Raw genomic sequence first — 18,053 nt, 5'->3', positions numbered from 1 at the left:
GAAGAATTCTTTAAATTTTACTTAAGAAAAGAAACACTAATTCCAATCTAATTTGTCACCTTACAAGGACCAAATGCTACCCCTGGATATTGTAATGCACTATAATTGCCTCAAAGATTATATTTGATCATCAAAATTATGCCAAATGTACCCATTTTCATGCTACTGAGTTTACATTAAGGGTTTGCCAAAATAAAGTTATCATTTAAATTTCAGGGCAGCAAAGACTGAGATGTCAAAATACTTAGGATATCTAGTATATAATATATTCCAAAAGATAAGCAAGTTCATGGCAATAAAGTTACCATCTCAAGGTTTAATATTGACTAAATATATAAAGTAATTTTTTAGTGACCAAGAATTGTACTGATTTATTACACAAACCATTTCCAATGTGAGGACATTGAGAGAAAGGTTTTTGTTATGGCACCACTCAGCTAGATTTTCAACTTCCTACCTATATGCTGATTCATCACTACCTTTGATTCGGCCAACAACAATGGTGTTGTCAGCAAACTTTAACAGTGCATTGGAGCTGTGTTTAGCGTAGGTATAAAGCAAGTTCAGCAGGTGGCAAAACACTCAGCCTTGTGGTGCACCAGCAGTGACGGAGATTGTGGAGATGCTCTTGCCAAGCTGAGATGACTGGGGTCTGCAACTGAGGAAATAGAAGATCCAATTGCATAAGGAGGTATTGAGGCCAAAATCCTAGAACTTATTGATTAGTATTGAGGGGAAGACAGTATTGAATGCTGAGTTATAGTCAATAAAGAGTATCCTGATGTATGTATCTTTGCTGTCCAAATATTCCAGGGTTGAGTGAAGAGCCAATGAAATGGTACCTGGTGTGGACCTGTTATGATAGTAGGCAAATTGGAGCAGATCCAAGTCACTTCTCAGACAGGAGTTGATAGGTTTCATCACCAACCTCTCAAAGCTCTTCATCATAGTAGATGCAAGTGCCACTAGATGATAGTCATTAAGGCAGGTTACCATTCTTCTAAGGCACTGGTATAATTGAAACCCGCTTAAAGCAGTTGGGTACCTCAGACTGTGAAAACAAGAGGTTAATGATATCAGTGAACGCTCCAGCCAGTTAATCAGTACAGGTGTTTAGTACTCAGCTAGGTACCCATCTAGACAGGACTCTTTCTGTGGGTTCATCTGCCTGAAGGACACTCTCACGTCAGCCCCAAAGACTGAAATCACAGCATCATCAGGGGCTGTGGGAGCTTGTAAAGGTTTCTCTATGCTTTGACAGTCACAGTAAGCATAGCAGGTATTGAGCTCAGCAGGGCACAATCACCTACTCTATTTTGCTTGGTTTCACTTGGCAAGTAAAAGGTTTACGCTCCTGTTTAATAAATAGAATTAACCAAGCCTGCCCAACGCTAATGTTGTTTATCTCCCTTCATCTTTTTGTCCTAAATCCTATATCATCCAAATAATTTTCCATCCACATCCAAATTTCCAGTGTCAGTTTTCTCACCCTGGGCTTCACTCCAGAAAATTCTTTATCTTTTACTGATCACTTCACCAATACCACCCAAAATTAACAACCTGTGCTGGCCTTTTGACTGACTTTGTTCCTCCGCTTGTAAACTTCACTAATGCCTCATAATATTTCTGTTCTAGGTCCTTAGGTTACAATTTTGAACACATTTCTTTTCCTATCCTATTTATTACTGCAATTTGCTGTCTCATTTGTCAGAATTATTAAACCAAAAACTTTCCATGCACACTCAATGTACTTGGATGGAGATTTCATATCTCTATTTTCAGCACTCTTGACCTTTTACTCCCAAACTGTTACAATGTTTATGAATGGTAAATTGGTCAAATGTTAAATCATGCACTACTGCATTTTACAGATTACATACAATGTAGAAGGCGAGAAAAAAATTAAAGAGTAAAGAACTTGCAGATGATAACAAAAGTAAAATTTATTTTCTATCATATAGCAACATTACCATCGAAATCATGAATTTGAAATTCAATTGACAATTTTAGAGTAAATATAATACTCAAAATTATCTTTTCTTCCAAAAGAATCTCCATCAAAATTGTATCCGAAATTTAAGAACAAGATAGCATTTTGCAACATCTTAGAAGTTTGTTTCCAAACTGAATGCAACTCAAAGTTCGAAGTAAATTTATTATCAAAGTACATATATATCTACTACATACAACCCTGAGATTAATTTTCTTGCAGGTAGTCACAGAAAACAGAAGAAATACAAGAGAATCAATGAAAGACCACACCCAACAAGACATACAAACAACCAATCTGCCAAAGGCAACAAATTGTGCAAAAACAAAAAAATTATTAATAAATAAATAAGCAATAAATATCGAGATGATGAGATAAAGAGTCCTTGTAAGTGAGCTCATAGGATGTGGGAACAGTTCAGTTGTGAAGTTGAGTGAAATCATCCCCCCCGGTTCAAGAGGCTGATGATAGAGGAGTGGTAACTGTTCCTAAACCTGGTGGTGTGGGTCCTGAGGCTCTTGTACCTCCTTCCTGAGAGAAGCAGCGAGAAGACAGCATGGCTTGGATGATGGAGTTCCTTGATTATGGATGCTGCTTTCCTGTGACTCTGTTCCTTGTAGATGTACTCAATGGTGGGGATGGCTTTATGCGTGATGGACCATACCGTATTCACTACTTTTGTAAGATTTTCCATTCAAGGACATTGGTAGTTCCATACCAGGCTGCGATGCCATCAATATATTCTCTACTATATATCTACAGAAGTTTGTCAAGGGCACAGCCTCAAAATTGAGGGGTGAACCTTTAGAACAGGGGTAAGGAGGAATGTGTTTTAGCCAGAGGGTAGCAAATCTGGGAATGCTCTGCCACAGAATATAATGGAGGCCAAGTCCATGGGTATTCTTAAGGCAGAAGTTGATCATTTCCTAATTGGTTAGGGCATCAGAGGATATGGCAAGAAGGCAGGTGTATGAAGTTGAGTGGGATCGGCATTAGCCAGAATCAGAATCAGGTTTATTATCACCGGCATGTAACGTGAACTTCGTTAATTTCATAGTAGCAGTTCAATGCAATACGTAATCTAGCAGAGAGAAAAAATAATAAAATAAAATAAGTAACTCAATTACAGTGTACATATATTGAATGGATTTTTTAAAACATGCAAAAACAGAAATACTGTATATTAAAAACAAGTGAGGTAATGTCCAAGGATTCAGTGTCTATTTAGGAATTGCATGGCAGAGGGGAAGCTGTTCATGAATCGCTGAGTATGTGCCTTCAGGCTTCTGTACCTACCTGATGGTAAAAGTGAGAAAAGGGCATGCCCTGGGTGCTGAAGGCCCTTAATAATGGACACTGTCTTTCTGAGACACCGCTCCCCGAAAATGTCCTGCGTTCTTAGTAGGCTAGTACCCAAGATGAAGCTGACTAGATTTACAACCTTCTGCAGCTTCTTTCGGTCCAGTGCAGTAGCCCCTCCATACCAGACAGTGATGCAGCCTGTCAGAATGCTCTCCATGGTACATCTATAGAAATTTTTGAGTGTATTTGTTGACATGTCCAATCTCTTCAAAATCCTAATAAAGTATAGCTGCTGTCTTGCCTTCTTTATAACTACATTGATATGTTGGGACCAGGTTAGATCCTCAGATCTTGACATCCAGGAACTTGAAACTACTCCCGCTCTTCACTTCTGATCCCTCTATGAGGATTGGTATGTGTTGTTTCGTCTTACCCCTCCTGAAGTCCACAATCAGTCTTACTGATGTTGAGTTCCAGGTTGTTGCTGCGGCACCACTCCACTAGTTGGCATATCTCACTCCTGTACGCCCTCTCGTCACCGCCTGAAATGGTTGTATTGTCAGCAAATTTATAGATGGTATTTGAGCTATGCCTAGCCACACAGTCATAGCTATAGAGAGTAGAGCACACATGCCTGAGATGCACCAGTGCTGATCTTCGTAGAGGAGGATATGTCATCACCAATCCGCAAAGATTGTGGTCTTCCAGTTAGGAAGTCAAGGATCCAATTGCAGAGGGAGGTACAGAGGCCCAGGTTCTGCAACTTCTCAATCAGGATTGTGGGAATGATGGTATTAAATGCTGAGCTATAGTCGATGAACAGCATCCTAACGTAGGTGATGTTGTTGTCCAGGTGGTCTAAAGCCATGTGGAGAGCCATTGAGATTGCATCTGCCGTTGACCTATTGTGGCGCCATGCAAATTACGATAGGTCCAGGTCCTTGCTGAGGCAGGAGTTCAGTCTACTGATGACCAACCTCTTACAGCATTTCATCACTGTCTATGTGAGTGCTACCAGGCAATAGTCATTAAGCCAGCCCACATTATTCTTCTTAGGGACTGGCATAATTGTTGCCTTTTTGAAGCAAGTGGGAACTTCCGCTCGTAGCAGTGAGAGGTTGAAAATGTCCTTGAGTACTCTCGCTAGTTGGTTGGCAGAGATTTTCAGAGCTTTACCAAGTACTCTATCAGGACCTTCTGCCTTGCAAGGGTTCACTCTCTTTAAAGAAAGCCTAACATCGACCTCTGAGACAGAGATCACAGGGTCATCAGGTGCAGTAGGTATTGTCACAGCTGTAGTTGTGTTCTCTGTTTCAAACCGTGCATAGAAGGCATTGAATTAATCTGGTAGTGAAGCATTGCTGCGGTTCATGCTGTTGGGTTTCGCTTTGTAGGAAGTAGTCTTGCAGACCCTGCCAAAGTTGCTGTGCATCCGATGTCACCTCCAACCTCATTCAAAATTGTCTCTTCACCCTTGAAATAGCCCTCCACAAATCATACCTGGTTTTATGGTATAGGCCTGGGTCACCAGACTTGAATCCAGCCTTTAGCAGACGACGTACCTCCTGGTTCATCCACAGCTTTTGGTTTGGGAATGTATAGCAAGTCTTTGTGGGCATGCACTCATCCACACAGGTTTTAATGAAGTCAGTAATAACTGCAGCATACTCATCCAGGTTTGAAGATGAATCCCTGAATACACAGATTCAAAGCAGTCCTGTAGGCACTCCTGTGCTTCCCTTGTCCACACTACCTTGGTCCTCACTGCTGGTGCTGCAGTCTTTAGTCTCTGCCTATACTCGGGGAGTAGAAGTACAGCCAGGTGATCAGACTTCCCAAACTGAGTGTGTGGAATAGCACGGTAGGCATTCTTGATGCTGATGTAGTAACCTCTGGTGTTGTTTCCTCTGGTATTGCAGGTGATCTGTTGATGGTAGTTGCTTAGTGACTTTTTCAGACTGGCCTGGTTAAAATCTCCCAAAACGATGGTGCGCACCTGTTGAACTCATTGCTCAGATCATCTAAAGCCTGCTTGACATTGGCCTGAGGTGGAATGTAAACTGCTACCAAAATAACCCCAGAGAACTCCCATAGTAGGTAAAAAGGACGGCACTTTACTGCTAAATATTCCAATTCTGGTAAGCAGAATTGGGACAGCACTGATATGTTTCTGTACCAAGAAGAGTTGATCATGAGGCATACTCCTCTACCTCTGCTTTTGAGAGACTCTATAGATCTATCCTGACAGTGTATAGTAAATTTGTAGATCTAAGTCGCTGCATCCAGTATGGAAAGGGTTAAACACGATTCCGTGAAACAAAGGACACACGCAGTCCTAATGTCCTTCTAACTCAGCACCCTAGCTCTGAAATCATCGCCTTGATGGAATGGCGGAGCAGACTCAACTGGCTGAATAGCCTAATTTTGCTCCTATGTTTTGTGGTCTTAAGGCTTTACATGATGCCAAAACTTAGCAAACTTCTAAGTCAAGGCGCTGCCGTGCTTTTTTTTTTGTAATGGTACTTACATACTGGACCCAGGATTAATCCTCTTAAGTGATAACACCGAGGGATTTCAAGTTGTTGATCCTTTCCACCTCTGATCCCCTGATGAGAACTGGCTCATGGACTTCTGGTTTCCTCTTCTTGATGTCAATAGTTATCACTTTGTTATCATTCTACATTATATAACAATTCTATGAAACCACTCTGGTATTAAAGGCATTCTGATTTTGTGACTTTCTTTCTAAACCATAGAGGGAACAATGAAGAAGAAAATAACAGTGTGAGGTGGTGCATTTTGAGGGATCTTAAAGATATGGTACAAATGGTACTATTTTATGGAGCATTTTGAATCAAACGGACCTTGGTGTACAAGTTCAGCGGTCCTAGAGATGGCAGCAAACATGGACAGTAAAGGCGGCAAACAGGAAGCTTCGCCTCATCAACCAGTGCAAAGAGTATAAGAACAGGGAAGTCTTGGTACAACTTGATAAAATATTGATTTGGTAATTTTCCCTCCTCCCATTCCTCCTCCTTAAATTTCCCACTCTGACTCTCCTCTTGCCTCTTTTCTCCACCTCCCTACCTCCCCCTGGTGCTCCTCCTCCTTTTCCTTTCTCCCATGGTCAACTTTCCTCTCTCAGATTCCTTCTTCTCCAGCCCTTTAGCTTTTCAATCTATTACCAATGCCCCACCCACCTAGTTTTAACAAACTATCTTTTAGCTTCCACTCCTTCCCCTCTCTCCTACTTCTTATTCTGGCTTCTTCCCCGTTCATTTGCAGTACCGATGAATGGCCTCAGCTTGAAATGCCAATTGTTTATTCTAGATGCTGCCTGACCTGCTGAGTGTGCTGTTTTGGATTTCTACAATCTGCAGAATCTCATGTGTTTAGTAGTTGCAATTCACATGAAATGTTTAAGATTTTAGTTTCCATTATAGTAGGCACAGGCTTAAATAGAAAAACAAAGTATTAGGCACAATTGTAAGAACATCAGATATTTCAAGTAACTGAGAAAATCATTATTTCAAAAAAGGTGCAGATTTAAGGGACATTCTTTAGTGTCAAAATTTGTTACACATTTAAAGTGTAACTTGTCCCTCTTGCCATCAAAATAAGTGTCAAATAAAATGAATCAAGAAGCCTCAGTGAAAGGACTTACACCCTCGCCCACTTTTCATCTCTATAAATACCCACTCCCCATCCAAGATAATTTCCCATGCAAATATGGCAGATGCAATTACTTTTTTAATGCCTCCTTTAAGTATTCAGTCACCCAAGTCTTCTGATTCCTATTCACTTGCATTCTCCTTTCTGCTTTGACACTTCTTTGTCTCTACCACTATTTGAAGCTCAGCACAAATTCATGAAAACTTAATTTTTTTGATATGCAATCTTCTAATATTTAAATAAGTTTAATAACTTTAGATAACTACCACTCTCATTTTAATGGACAACAAATGGTGCCAATGGAAGTCAGATGAAGATGGCCAGAAGAATAGAAGATGTTGATGGGAGTTTTGCACACAGCAAATAGCATATTCTACATCTTCCTGAGCTGCAGCAAAGTTCTGTCTCAAATTAAGGATTTTAAGTATTATTCTGTCAAGGCCAAAGATATAGTAGTAGACTCATGGCCCCTCAATCAGGTAGTGGTGAACCAGTCTTGGCTTCAACTTCACTTTACCACCTATTCCACATAACTCTTGTCTTACAGACCAAAAATTCATATTTCAGCTTTTAAAAAAATGTCATTGAGCCAGCCCCTTCTATTCCAACCATTTCACTTGACTCTATATTTGTTTGAACATTGATAATTTTCCATTCACAGCAATTCTAAAAAGTCATTGACCTGAAAAGTAATTAAGATTTTTTTTAAGTTTCTACATGTTATCTGATCTGCTGAGTGATTTTTGGAGAAACTTCATACATTTTAATTAAATGTTACAATTAGAAACCCTATTAGAAAGAAAAATCTGTAAAAAAAACACAAAATTCTGTTTAAAGCTCATTTCACATCAGTGTTTGAAAGCTTATGTTATCTTCAAACCATGAATCATCACCTAGACCATAACATATAGGAGCAGAATTTGGCCATTTGGCCCTTCGAGTCTGCTCTGCCTTTTCATCATGGTTAATCCAAATTTCCTCTTAGTCCAATCTCCTGCCTTCTCCCCGTATCCCTTCATGCTCTGACCAATCGAGATTCTATCAACCTCTACCTAAAATATACATAAAGACTTGGTCTCCGCGGTGCCTGTGACAAAGAATTCCAGATTTACCACTCTCTGGCTAAAGAAACTCCTCCTCATCTCCATTCTAAATGGACGCCCCTCCCTGCGTCCTCTGGTCCTAGACCCGCCCACCATAGGAAACATCCTCTCCACATTTCACTCTATCAAGGCCTTTTCACCATTCGATATGTAATACAATGGGTAATCATTTATCGAATATACATTGTCTAACAACAAGCTTTATATTCAGCATAGGCCAGGTAGAGCAAATAGCCCATGTATGCGTTGAAACTACGTTTAATAATATCAGAGACAATCGGCTACTATCGAAAAAGTCATTTATGCTTGATGATATACTTTATAGCAACTCAACACAAAATCTAGACTCACCTGTCCTGGTTTCGGTGACAGGCAATGAATAACTTCATTAACCATTACAGGGTTGTGCAAACACATATCACATTGTGAAGTTTTTCTACTGAAGCTCGTTTCCGAGTCAACGGCCGTTTGGTGAGTCCCGGGACCCTCAGAACGATAAAGTGCTGAGACAGCAATGTTTCTTGCGTGAGGCTGACGGTAGCAGTAGCTGAGGGGGCCAGCGAAGAAGCAAAGTTGATCCAGCTTAAGGAAAAATGATACATGCCCGACTAAAGAATGGGCTTTTAGGAAACGGTTTATCAACGCCCAACACATTTTAAAATACTGCTATTTAGACGGAGGAATGTTCCAAATTCTCGAGTAGAGGTGACGGGTTAGCGGTTGCAATAAAAAAGATAAACCACGTAGACGAATTTAACAGCTTTAATAATTCAGGTACTGGCATTTACCGCTTTACTTTGCTCAGAGGGGCGACCACAAACCAACTGCTCCCCAAACTCCACAACTTCACAGGTGACCAAGGCAGTCCGCTGCCGAAAGCCCACGTACTGGACAACCACAGCACCTCACACGTTCTTACCCACTTCCAATTACTCTGCAGAAACTCCAAAATATTTACATCGTTTATCTCATCACAATGTTTCTCCTTGGTCAAGATAACAAAAACAAACCAAAACAACTTGATCGTTTACAACATCGTCAATTCACCATTTCATCCCTGAAAGCTAGTTTAGGATAACACTCGATTTTACAGACTTTGTTTACGATTATAAATTAAAAATCTGCCTCTTTACGCGAAAAAACTGCTAAATATGCAATTTAAATTTCAGAACATCGGTTCAGAAAGTAAAACGATAACTATAATGCATAAAGAAACCCGGCTATCACCCGGACGACTAATTGCTGAACACGAGCTGGGGATGATGTCATTCCGTACATCTTCCAATCAGATTGAAAGGAGCGTGCGCGGCTCCAGCCAATGGTAAACCGCCCTTGCGAACGGTCTGTTTTGAAAAGGCCGCGCGAGGCTGGGAGTTGGCTGCGAAAGGTAAGTCGTGTCTTGACAATGGCGTGATTATACTAGAGGTTGGTGGTCTCCTTAAAGTTCAAAGGTGGGTTGTAAGTTTCTGCACCTGAGAGGGAATGTTATTGTCGCTTCCAGAATTATTCCGGGGCTCCATAGACCGGATATCGGTAGGGCTGTTCCCCCGATTTGGAACCAAGCTTCTCTAGTCATCCTGTAGTAAATGTTACGGATCACTTGACTGATGTCCCTGGGCCTTCACTCGCTGGAAGAATGAGGGGGATCGCATTGAAACCTATCGACTGTTGAAAGGCCTCGATCGAGTGGCGGTGGGGGAGTCTAGGACCAGCGGCCACGTCCATTTAGAATGGAGATGAGGAATTTCTTTAGCTAGAGGGTGGCAAACCTGTTGCCGCAGGCGTCTGATATACTTAAGGCGGAGGCTGATAGGTGAAAGTTACATACCCTGTAGGCAGCGGAATGAATCATCCATGATGAAATAGCGGAGCAGACGCGATGGGTCCTCCTGTGTCTTATGTTCTTTCCAAGCCTCCTTGTATCAGAATCATGGTTAATATCACCGGCATAGATCGTGAAAGTGAAGCACAATAAGTTTTTTGAATTATTAAAGGAAACTTTAGATCTAGATTCGAAAGACCTCCGCCTAATCAGAATGTCGTGGCTATCCCTCGAGGTCGAGGATGATGGTCTTCGTTCTGAAGAAATGCGCCACAGAGCGAAGACGCCTGTGCGTGTATTTGTTTAACATGTACTTGATGTTGCACTCCGAGAAGCACACGATACTTCACAAATCAACCAACTGATTCCAATGGCATGGAAACCACGACGACTGGAGCTGATGGATTTGTTGCAGCCTTCATCCGCCTTCACAGCCGTTGAGTTTGAAGTAACTTCGTCCACCTCTTCCACCGCTGAGGTCTTGGTTGGATTGTTCTGTGTCAGGGACCTCACCCTTGACCTTGCTGCCATGGGTGACCCTACCAGGAACATAGTTCCAGACGGCATTTCTCTCGGGATCACAAGCTCCTCCACCACGACAAGGTGTCAATCCACGGAGAAGAAATCAGAAATCTGTACTGGGAACAAACTACCGCTGTAAGAATAGATGGAGAAGTAAGTCAGTTTACGAAAATCGAGAGGTGTTAGACAGGGTGTTTTCTCCCCTGATTTGTTTAGTGAAACAATGTTACAAAAAATAAGAGACATCTTGGGAATCAAAGTTGGTGAAAACATCAATAATTTCAGATATGCAGATGACACTGTTAATTGCAAGTACGGAGGAAGAACTACAAAACTTAATTGATATAGTTGTTGAAGAAAGTGCAAAAATAAGTCTATCTATCAATTACAAAAAGACAATGTATGGTGATACCCAAAAAGGAGAATCCTATCTGCAAGCTGAGAATAAATGGGGAAGACATAAAACAAGTACAGAACTTTTGCTACTTAGGAAGCTGGGTGACATCAGATGGCAGGTGTGACATGGACATCAAAAGAAGAATAGGAATGGCAAAAGACACCTTTACCAGAATGAAGAGTATACTGACCAACACTGAACCAGGCATGACAACCTGCCTCAGAGCGCTGAAATATTACATTTATCCAGTTATGTTATATGGCTCAGAATGTTGGACAATATCTAGTAACATGAGGAAACAAATTGAAGCAGCAGAGATGTGGTTTTTGAGGAGGAGGTAAAGAATATCATGGATGAAATGAATATCTAACGAGGATGTCATGAACAGAGCAAACGCAAAAAAAATGTGAGATCATGAAAAGGCAATGTAACTTCATTGGACATGTGATTAGGAAGGAGGAGTTAGAATGCACTGTAATTATGGGAAAGATTGAAGGGAAGAAAACAAGAGGAAGACAAATGATGGAGACAGCAGCCAGAGAACTGGAAATGAATACCAATGCATTGATCCACTTGACTCGAAACAGGTGTGTGTAGGCCATGACAGTCAAAGCTCAAACTGGGCACGGCACCTGATGATGATAGATTGTGAAATTTGTTAATGCATTTCCTAAGACCTTTCAAGATCGAGAGCTGAGCATTTCGGATGGAAAGGTGGGTAGATTTCTTCATTCGGGATGGTGAATGTTTACCATCCGAGGAAAGTGGTACATTTACTGGAGAGTTGCGAGTTTGATCAAAATAGGTGTAAGTGAAAAATTCTTAAGTTATACGGTAGGTGAAGAGAAACAAAGTTCACATTTCATTTTGATGATCTATCACTAGAATAGGTTCTCTGACTACATATGTAGCCTGAGCCCAGTACTTTCAACATTTCCTGTTTTATTTAATATATAATTCACACTTGTAGTATCTACCTATAGTTGAATGTTTTGACTGCTAATTCCTTTAAATTTAATTCAACTTTCCCAGTAGTTTAGGACAGTATTTTGCACATATTAGACAATATACTGCTGGTCTATATTTTATAATATTCCACCAATTTGTAGGTGGAGACTCAGTCCTCTCTTGGAGTGGTATCAGGACCTTTGCCAGGAGCTAAACCTTGGCTTTTGTATTGCAATGGAAATATTGAAAGGGTGCTGTGCTGTCAGAGGTAACTGCTGCATCGGTGAGATGGGATACCTTTGCAGGTGGGTATAACAATGCGTTGATGTTATTTTGCAGCAGTTTTGTTGTCTTGGGCCTCACACTCACTTAAACACCAAATGACATTGTTCTGGCTTGCAAATTAACTTATGCATTTCATATATAATGGCAGTGCATTTCAGAAGTTTTTTTTAAACCTATATTTCACTAAGGAATTTTATTAAAGAGGCTATTAAGAGTCTAAGCTTATAAATGGAGGTGTAGTGTATAATAATTGCAGTAATAAAAGAAGTTTGGATAAATCACTGGCTTAACCACAACTGAAATTGCTGAGTCTAGGTACAAGAAACAGTTGTGTACGTAGATTGAAGAATCTGGGTTTCTTCTCCCAAGAAAAGGAGTGGTTATGAGGAGATATTTGAAGTGAAAGAATTTGATAGGAAGTTGACATTATTTTCTTTGGTGAAGTGGTCAAGAACTAGGGAGCAAAGAATTTATAAGCAATCTTCAGGCAAATAAACTGTATGATAGAAGGCATATTTTGTCTATTTTAATCTGTGATTAACCTTTTTGATACCTCTGTACTGTGGTATTGAAATTTCACCAACTTTGTTTTTTAATCTTGTAGGAAATAAGTGAATGGGCAACATTTGAAACTGCTGCTGCTAACAGGGATATTTGTGTGCACCATGTCTTCTACTGAAAATGTATGTAATCATGTAAAGGTTTTTATTCGTGTTCGTCCTGAAAATGCAAGAGAGAAGAATGGAAAGCACTTCAAAGTTGTACACGTTGCAGATAAACACATGTTGGTGTTTGATCCCAAAGAGGAGGAAGTTGGTTTTCTTTATCGCCCTAACGTTCAACGCTGGAATTTAAAGAATAAAAACAAGGACCTTCAATTTGTTTTTGACCGTGTTTTTGATGACAGTGCCTCGCAATTGGAAATATTTGAAGAGACAAAATGCATTCTGGAAAGTGTTTTTAATGGATATAACTGTACAGGTAAAACTTTTTTTTTGTTCGGCCCTGACAACAGCTAGATAGTATTATCAATGGTATAAGATTAACTGGTAAACGAAGTTGGGGAAATTTAGGTTGACGAAATGTAACAGATGCAATGCCAGAGTTTAATATTAGGATATCAGTTATTTGCAGTCTTTATTAATATCTTGGGTGAAGAACCTTAAACTGTTTTTATAATGTGATTGGGAATCATTTATGAGGACAAAGTCTGCAAGTAGTTGAGTAGGTGGGCCAAAAGTTTAGCAGATAATGAATATACTCTATTGAAGGAAGAATGGGAAATTAATATTGTATAAGAGGGAAAGACAGAATATTATTGTACAGGATCATGTGGGTATCCTTGTTAATGAAACGAGTTAACGTGTAGGTACAGTAAGAAATGGGGAGGGGAAATGTTGGACTTCCAGAGGAAATATAATCCAGAAGTATAATTCTTGGTCTAAACGTAAAGGTTGTGATAAGGTCACTCACTGAAGTGTATAGATTCTAGTCTTTGTTGAGGAGGAACCCTAATGAGTCACGAAGTTGATTTTTTTTGCGAGGGAAAGTTGTGTACCAGTTTAGAGTTTGGAATAAGGAGTGGATTTGGTAAAAGATGCTCAGGTTTTTGAGGATATGACAGTGTTGAGACTCATGAAAGGTTGGTCATATGTACAAGGAAAAACTTGCTTAGAGCAGCATTGCAGTGACATAATATCTTAGCAGTACTCACATGAAAAATGTTATACACAATTTTTACATGAGAATGCAGTTAGAATAAGACTATTTTAGTGCAAAATACTTGTGTTGCTGAACTGTAATGATTAGTGTTTGTTGGTTAGTTCAAGAACTGATAGTTGAAGGGAAGCAGCTGTTTTTGAACAGGTTATTTATATTCATTGCAAACAGCAGTACAGATCCCTGCATAACACCACTAATAACAGACCTCCAGCTATAAGCCCCTTTGTCCAATGCCCTCTGTCTTATATAGGCAAGCCAATTCTGAATCCAAATAGCCAATTCACCATGGATCCCATGCATCTTAATCTTCTGGATGTGCCTCCCAGGGGGACCTTGTCAGACACGTTACTGAAATCCATGTAGGCAACATCCACACCTCTACCTTTTAACAATTGCTCTCATCACTTTGTCAAAAAAACTACAGCACGATTTGCCTCCTACAGTGCCATGGTTTTCAATATGCTCATAAATCCTAGCCCTAAGAATTCTCTGCAGTAACTTCCCTACCACTCACGTGGGACTCAAACAGTCCACAGTTTCCAGGGTTATCCCTGGTTCACTTCCTGAGTAATGGAACAACATTGGCTGCTCGCCAGTCCTCTGGAACCTCGCCTTTGGCTAGAAAGGACAGAATTGTATTGTTCAGGGTACTATCAATCACTCCTCCTTCTCTCTCAACAACCTTGCTCATTTCCCATTAGGCCCCAGGGACTACAACCTGTGTGCTCTTTAATAGACCCATCATTACTTCCTTTTTCACCTCAATGCCTTAGCATATCAATATGCTTGGCATTGATCTCACTAACTTCATGTTCTTCTCCTTGGTAGATACTGATGTAAGGATTAAGGATCTCTCACATACTTAGCATCCAAGCAACAATTCCCCAGTTTGTCGTTGAGTGGTCCTGTCTTCTCCATAGTTATCCTCTTGCACTTGATGTATGTAATGAACGCCTTGGGATTCTGTTTAATCCTACTTGCCAAGGACTTCATGGACCCTCCTGGCTTTCCGAATGAAATCCCTTCTTGAATTCTTTTCAATCTTATTTACAATCCCCGAGGTCTTTGAATCTAGTTTCCTCAGCTTGAAATACTTTTTTTTTTTTTTTTTTTTTTTTTTTTCTTGACTAATTTCATCACCTCATTTGACACCCAAGGTTCTCTTACCTTGCCATAGTTAGCTATCCTTCAGACTGGAACTTGCCTGCCCTATACTCAGTGCAGTTGGTTTTTAAGCAGCTGCTTCCAATGAACTCTCCCTAGATCCTGCCTAATTCTCTTGCCCTGCTCCAATAATACACTCCCGCTAGGTTCATAATTATCCTTTATAGAGCTACAGTATAGTAAACTTTAAAGAGTTGAGGTCAGTGTTCTGTAACTGCTCACCCACTGAAAGATTGGTCACCTGACCAGGCTCATTACCCAACACGAAGTACTGTCCCCCTTCTCTTGTTGGACTATCTACATATTTAAGAAGCCCTACTGGATGAATCTAACTAATTCCACCAACCAGTAAGATTGCAGGATGCTCAGATGCAACAGCCACTCCGGATCCAATTAAGGGTGCATTTTTTTAAGCTTGTATGATCGCAAGTCACTGCTGGATACCAAGAACATCAACTACTGCAGGACTATCCGTCATTGAGTTGCTCAATAGTGATAGAACTGCACTTGGCGAAGACTCTGCCCAGGCTGTGGGTCACCTCTTTTAGCCGACTGGGTTAGGGGAGACACCGAGGCAACGTAGGAGAGCCTCTGTGGGGTGTGCTGGGATCCATACTGGGTTGGGGACTGGCTCCTCCTATCGGTGCTGCCCTCCAGTATTTGCCTGGTAGAAGAATAAGCTGGACCAGAACAACTTGCCATCAATCTTGTTGTGTCATAGAAGGACTTGGACAATGTTTTTATTTTTTTTTCCTTTTGACTATGATTTTTCTGAAATCCATACTGTATGTGCTGTTGGTAATGTGTTTTACATCTTGGCATTGGAGGAATCCTTTCACTTGGCTATATTTGTGTATGGTTGAATGATAGTTAAACTTGAATTAAATCTCTTGCACTGAGGAGGTCCCAATTTAAAGTGGGGAAGTTGAAGACCCCATGCCAACAACCCTGACACGAGGAAATCTGCAGATGCTGGAAATCCTCAGGGCAGGAGCATCTACAGAAAGGAATAAACAGTGGACTTTTCGGGCCAAGACCCTCCATCGGGATGTTGATGTTTTGAGCCAAGACACAACTGTTTACTCTTTTTCCGTAGATGCTGCCTGGCCTGTTGAGTTCCTCCAGCATTTTGCGTGTGTGACAACAACCCTATTGTTTTTTTTATATTCTTGATGCAGCACATCCTGTAGATATTACCAATGATGGAAGTATGCTTCATCTTGTAGGAAATTTAGAACTACAGGACATCTATTCAGAATGGTGAACTTGCACATTGAAGACAGATACGGACAGTTTCCTCCACTTTCTGACACAGTGCTTTGGCTCCCATCGAATTTAAAACCTCCCAAGTAACATGAACAAACCTCCTGGCAAGGACATTGGTTAGATTTGGGTCCCTCTTGTACAGATTCCTCTGTTTGATAAAAGGTTCCAATGAACTGAGAATCTGAAATGCTTCCCTTGCATCAGTTTCTCATTACTCATTCATCTGTACTCTCATCCTCTTCCTGCACTGACTTGCATGTGGCACCGTGTGTAATCCAGGGATTACTACCTTAGAGGTTCTGTTCTTCGTCTTTTCCTAAATCCCTATACTCACTGCGCAGCACCTTTTCCTTTGTGCACTGTGATCTCTGGCCTAAGGTATTTGTGCCTCTTGTTATTGTAGCTACCAAAAAAGACATGGCCCAGATGGTGATCTTTGCTAGCTGTGGCCTTCTTGGGGCAGCACCTCCTGTAGATATTACCAATGATGGAAAGATGTTTCCTCTTGTGGGAAATATAGAACTACAGGACATGTATTCAGAATGGTGAATTTGCACATTCAAAGCCGATACGGACAGTTTCTTCTGTGGGTGGTTCATAAATTGAGGTTCTCTTCCCTGATAATATTATGGAGGCTGAGTCTTGGAAATGTACAAAGCCATGATATGTTGATATCTTTATGGAGCCATTGAGGATGGATGGAAAGCAAGAAATTGTTTACACGTTAAACTGGAATACAGAACAGTCTCCATTCACATTATTGAAAAGGAATCGCTGAGGGTGAATGTCAGATTTTAATATTTTGCTTTTTGAAATTAATCTTTAAAAGTGACTGTTTCTGTATGGCAGAAACATAACATTTGTGGTGGCACTGCAAGTATGATGGGAGATGTGGCATAGATAACTTTTTTCTACATTTCTGTTTGTAGAACATATTCAGATCCCAGGACTTAATTCTACTTTTCCTTAGCCGTGCAGACCTTTGTCAATATAATTGGTGTAGGTTGCTGCTAGAAGATCTGCTAAAGACAAGCAGACTTAATTTGTCCATAGATCCCTCAGTTGCTACACAAGTTAATATGGTGGTTAAAGTTTTTAGCCCAGCGCCCCCACCCCCTAAGCGCTTTCATACTTGCCAACGCTCCTCTTAAGCACAATATATTTTCCAGCATTCCCATAGTGTTAAAAGTCTACCTTGTGCTAACATGGAAAACAATGATTCTGCTTTAAATTTTTGTCTTTAAACCTATCTTACACAGTACCTGTGTGCTGTACAGCTGCTTTGAAAACAATATGATCCTTGAGCTTGATGGTTTTTAGCAAGAGTTGAAATATCTGGTTCATGTTGTGACAGCAAAAGCCTTAAGTCCCCACGAGTATCACTATCCAAGCAGTTTTTATTCTTTAAGTATGTGGTTCACTGCACTGAAGCATCTTTCAACAAGATAGGAGAATGGAAATGCAATGAAGAGCACTTTGGCTCTTCTCCAAAGACCAGGAAACCATATGACAGTGTAGCCATATACCATAAAAGCATTTTTGCTTCTTCAACATTCTGAATTTTGATAATTTCTTGCAAGCTCTCTTCATTTTCTTCCACCTCACAAAGAAATGGGTTAACTACCCAGTCTAGTATTTCCAGATTGTTCAAATCCTTGAATTGATTCTGAAAACCCTTCAGTTACTGCAGGTATAAGCTGTACTCTTGCAAATCACCGTCTGTGAAAGAAAGTGCCATACTTCCCATGCGGAGACACTGTCAGATCATTCTCCCAATGTTTTGCTTATATTTTTCCAATTTTCCATTAAAAGGGGACTTTTTTTTTGCCAAGATTAAATTGAAATTCTCACCCTGCATTT

The 18,053-nt window shown here is 40.4% G+C and overlaps 2 protein-coding genes across 9 annotated transcripts in view; one reads left to right on the top strand and one right to left on the bottom strand.

The window, feature by feature from the left end:
• The window catches only part of mettl15 (methyltransferase 15, mitochondrial 12S rRNA N4-cytidine), an 89,069-nt gene extending 79,896 nt beyond the window's left edge, over positions 1-9,173 (bottom strand). Inside the window, exons 1-2 of one of the 8 annotated variants that reach the window (XM_072272711.1) lie at positions 8,419-8,505; positions 929-1,051 (exon numbers count right to left, since the gene is read on the bottom strand). Coding sequence is in view for 3 of the 8 variants with exons in the window: in XM_072272707.1 (XP_072128808.1) it covers positions 8,419-8,721 (303 nt within the window). In the remaining 5 variants the exon portion in view is untranslated. Of the gene's footprint in view, positions 1-842; positions 864-928; positions 1,052-8,418 lie in introns of those variants that run through there. The other 7 variants (XM_072272715.1, XM_072272707.1, XM_072272716.1 and 4 more) reach the window with 7 other exon arrangements.
• Positions 9,174-9,410: 237 nt separating this feature from the next.
• Positions 9,411-18,053, top strand: part of LOC140205255 (kinesin-like protein KIF18A) — a 114,577-nt gene continuing 105,934 nt past the window's right edge. Inside the window, 3 exon segments of the mRNA XM_072272706.1 lie at positions 9,411-9,454; positions 11,918-12,061; positions 12,646-13,022. Of these exon segments, the coding sequence (XP_072128807.1) occupies positions 12,707-13,022 (316 nt within the window). The 5' untranslated portion in view covers positions 9,411-9,454; positions 11,918-12,061; positions 12,646-12,706.

Source organism: Mobula birostris, chromosome 11 (genome assembly GCF_030028105.1).
Source record: "Mobula birostris isolate sMobBir1 chromosome 11, sMobBir1.hap1, whole genome shotgun sequence".
NCBI classification, from domain to species: domain Eukaryota; kingdom Metazoa; phylum Chordata; class Chondrichthyes; order Myliobatiformes; family Myliobatidae; genus Mobula; species Mobula birostris.
This window is presented reverse-complemented; position numbering and strand designations above follow the sequence as displayed.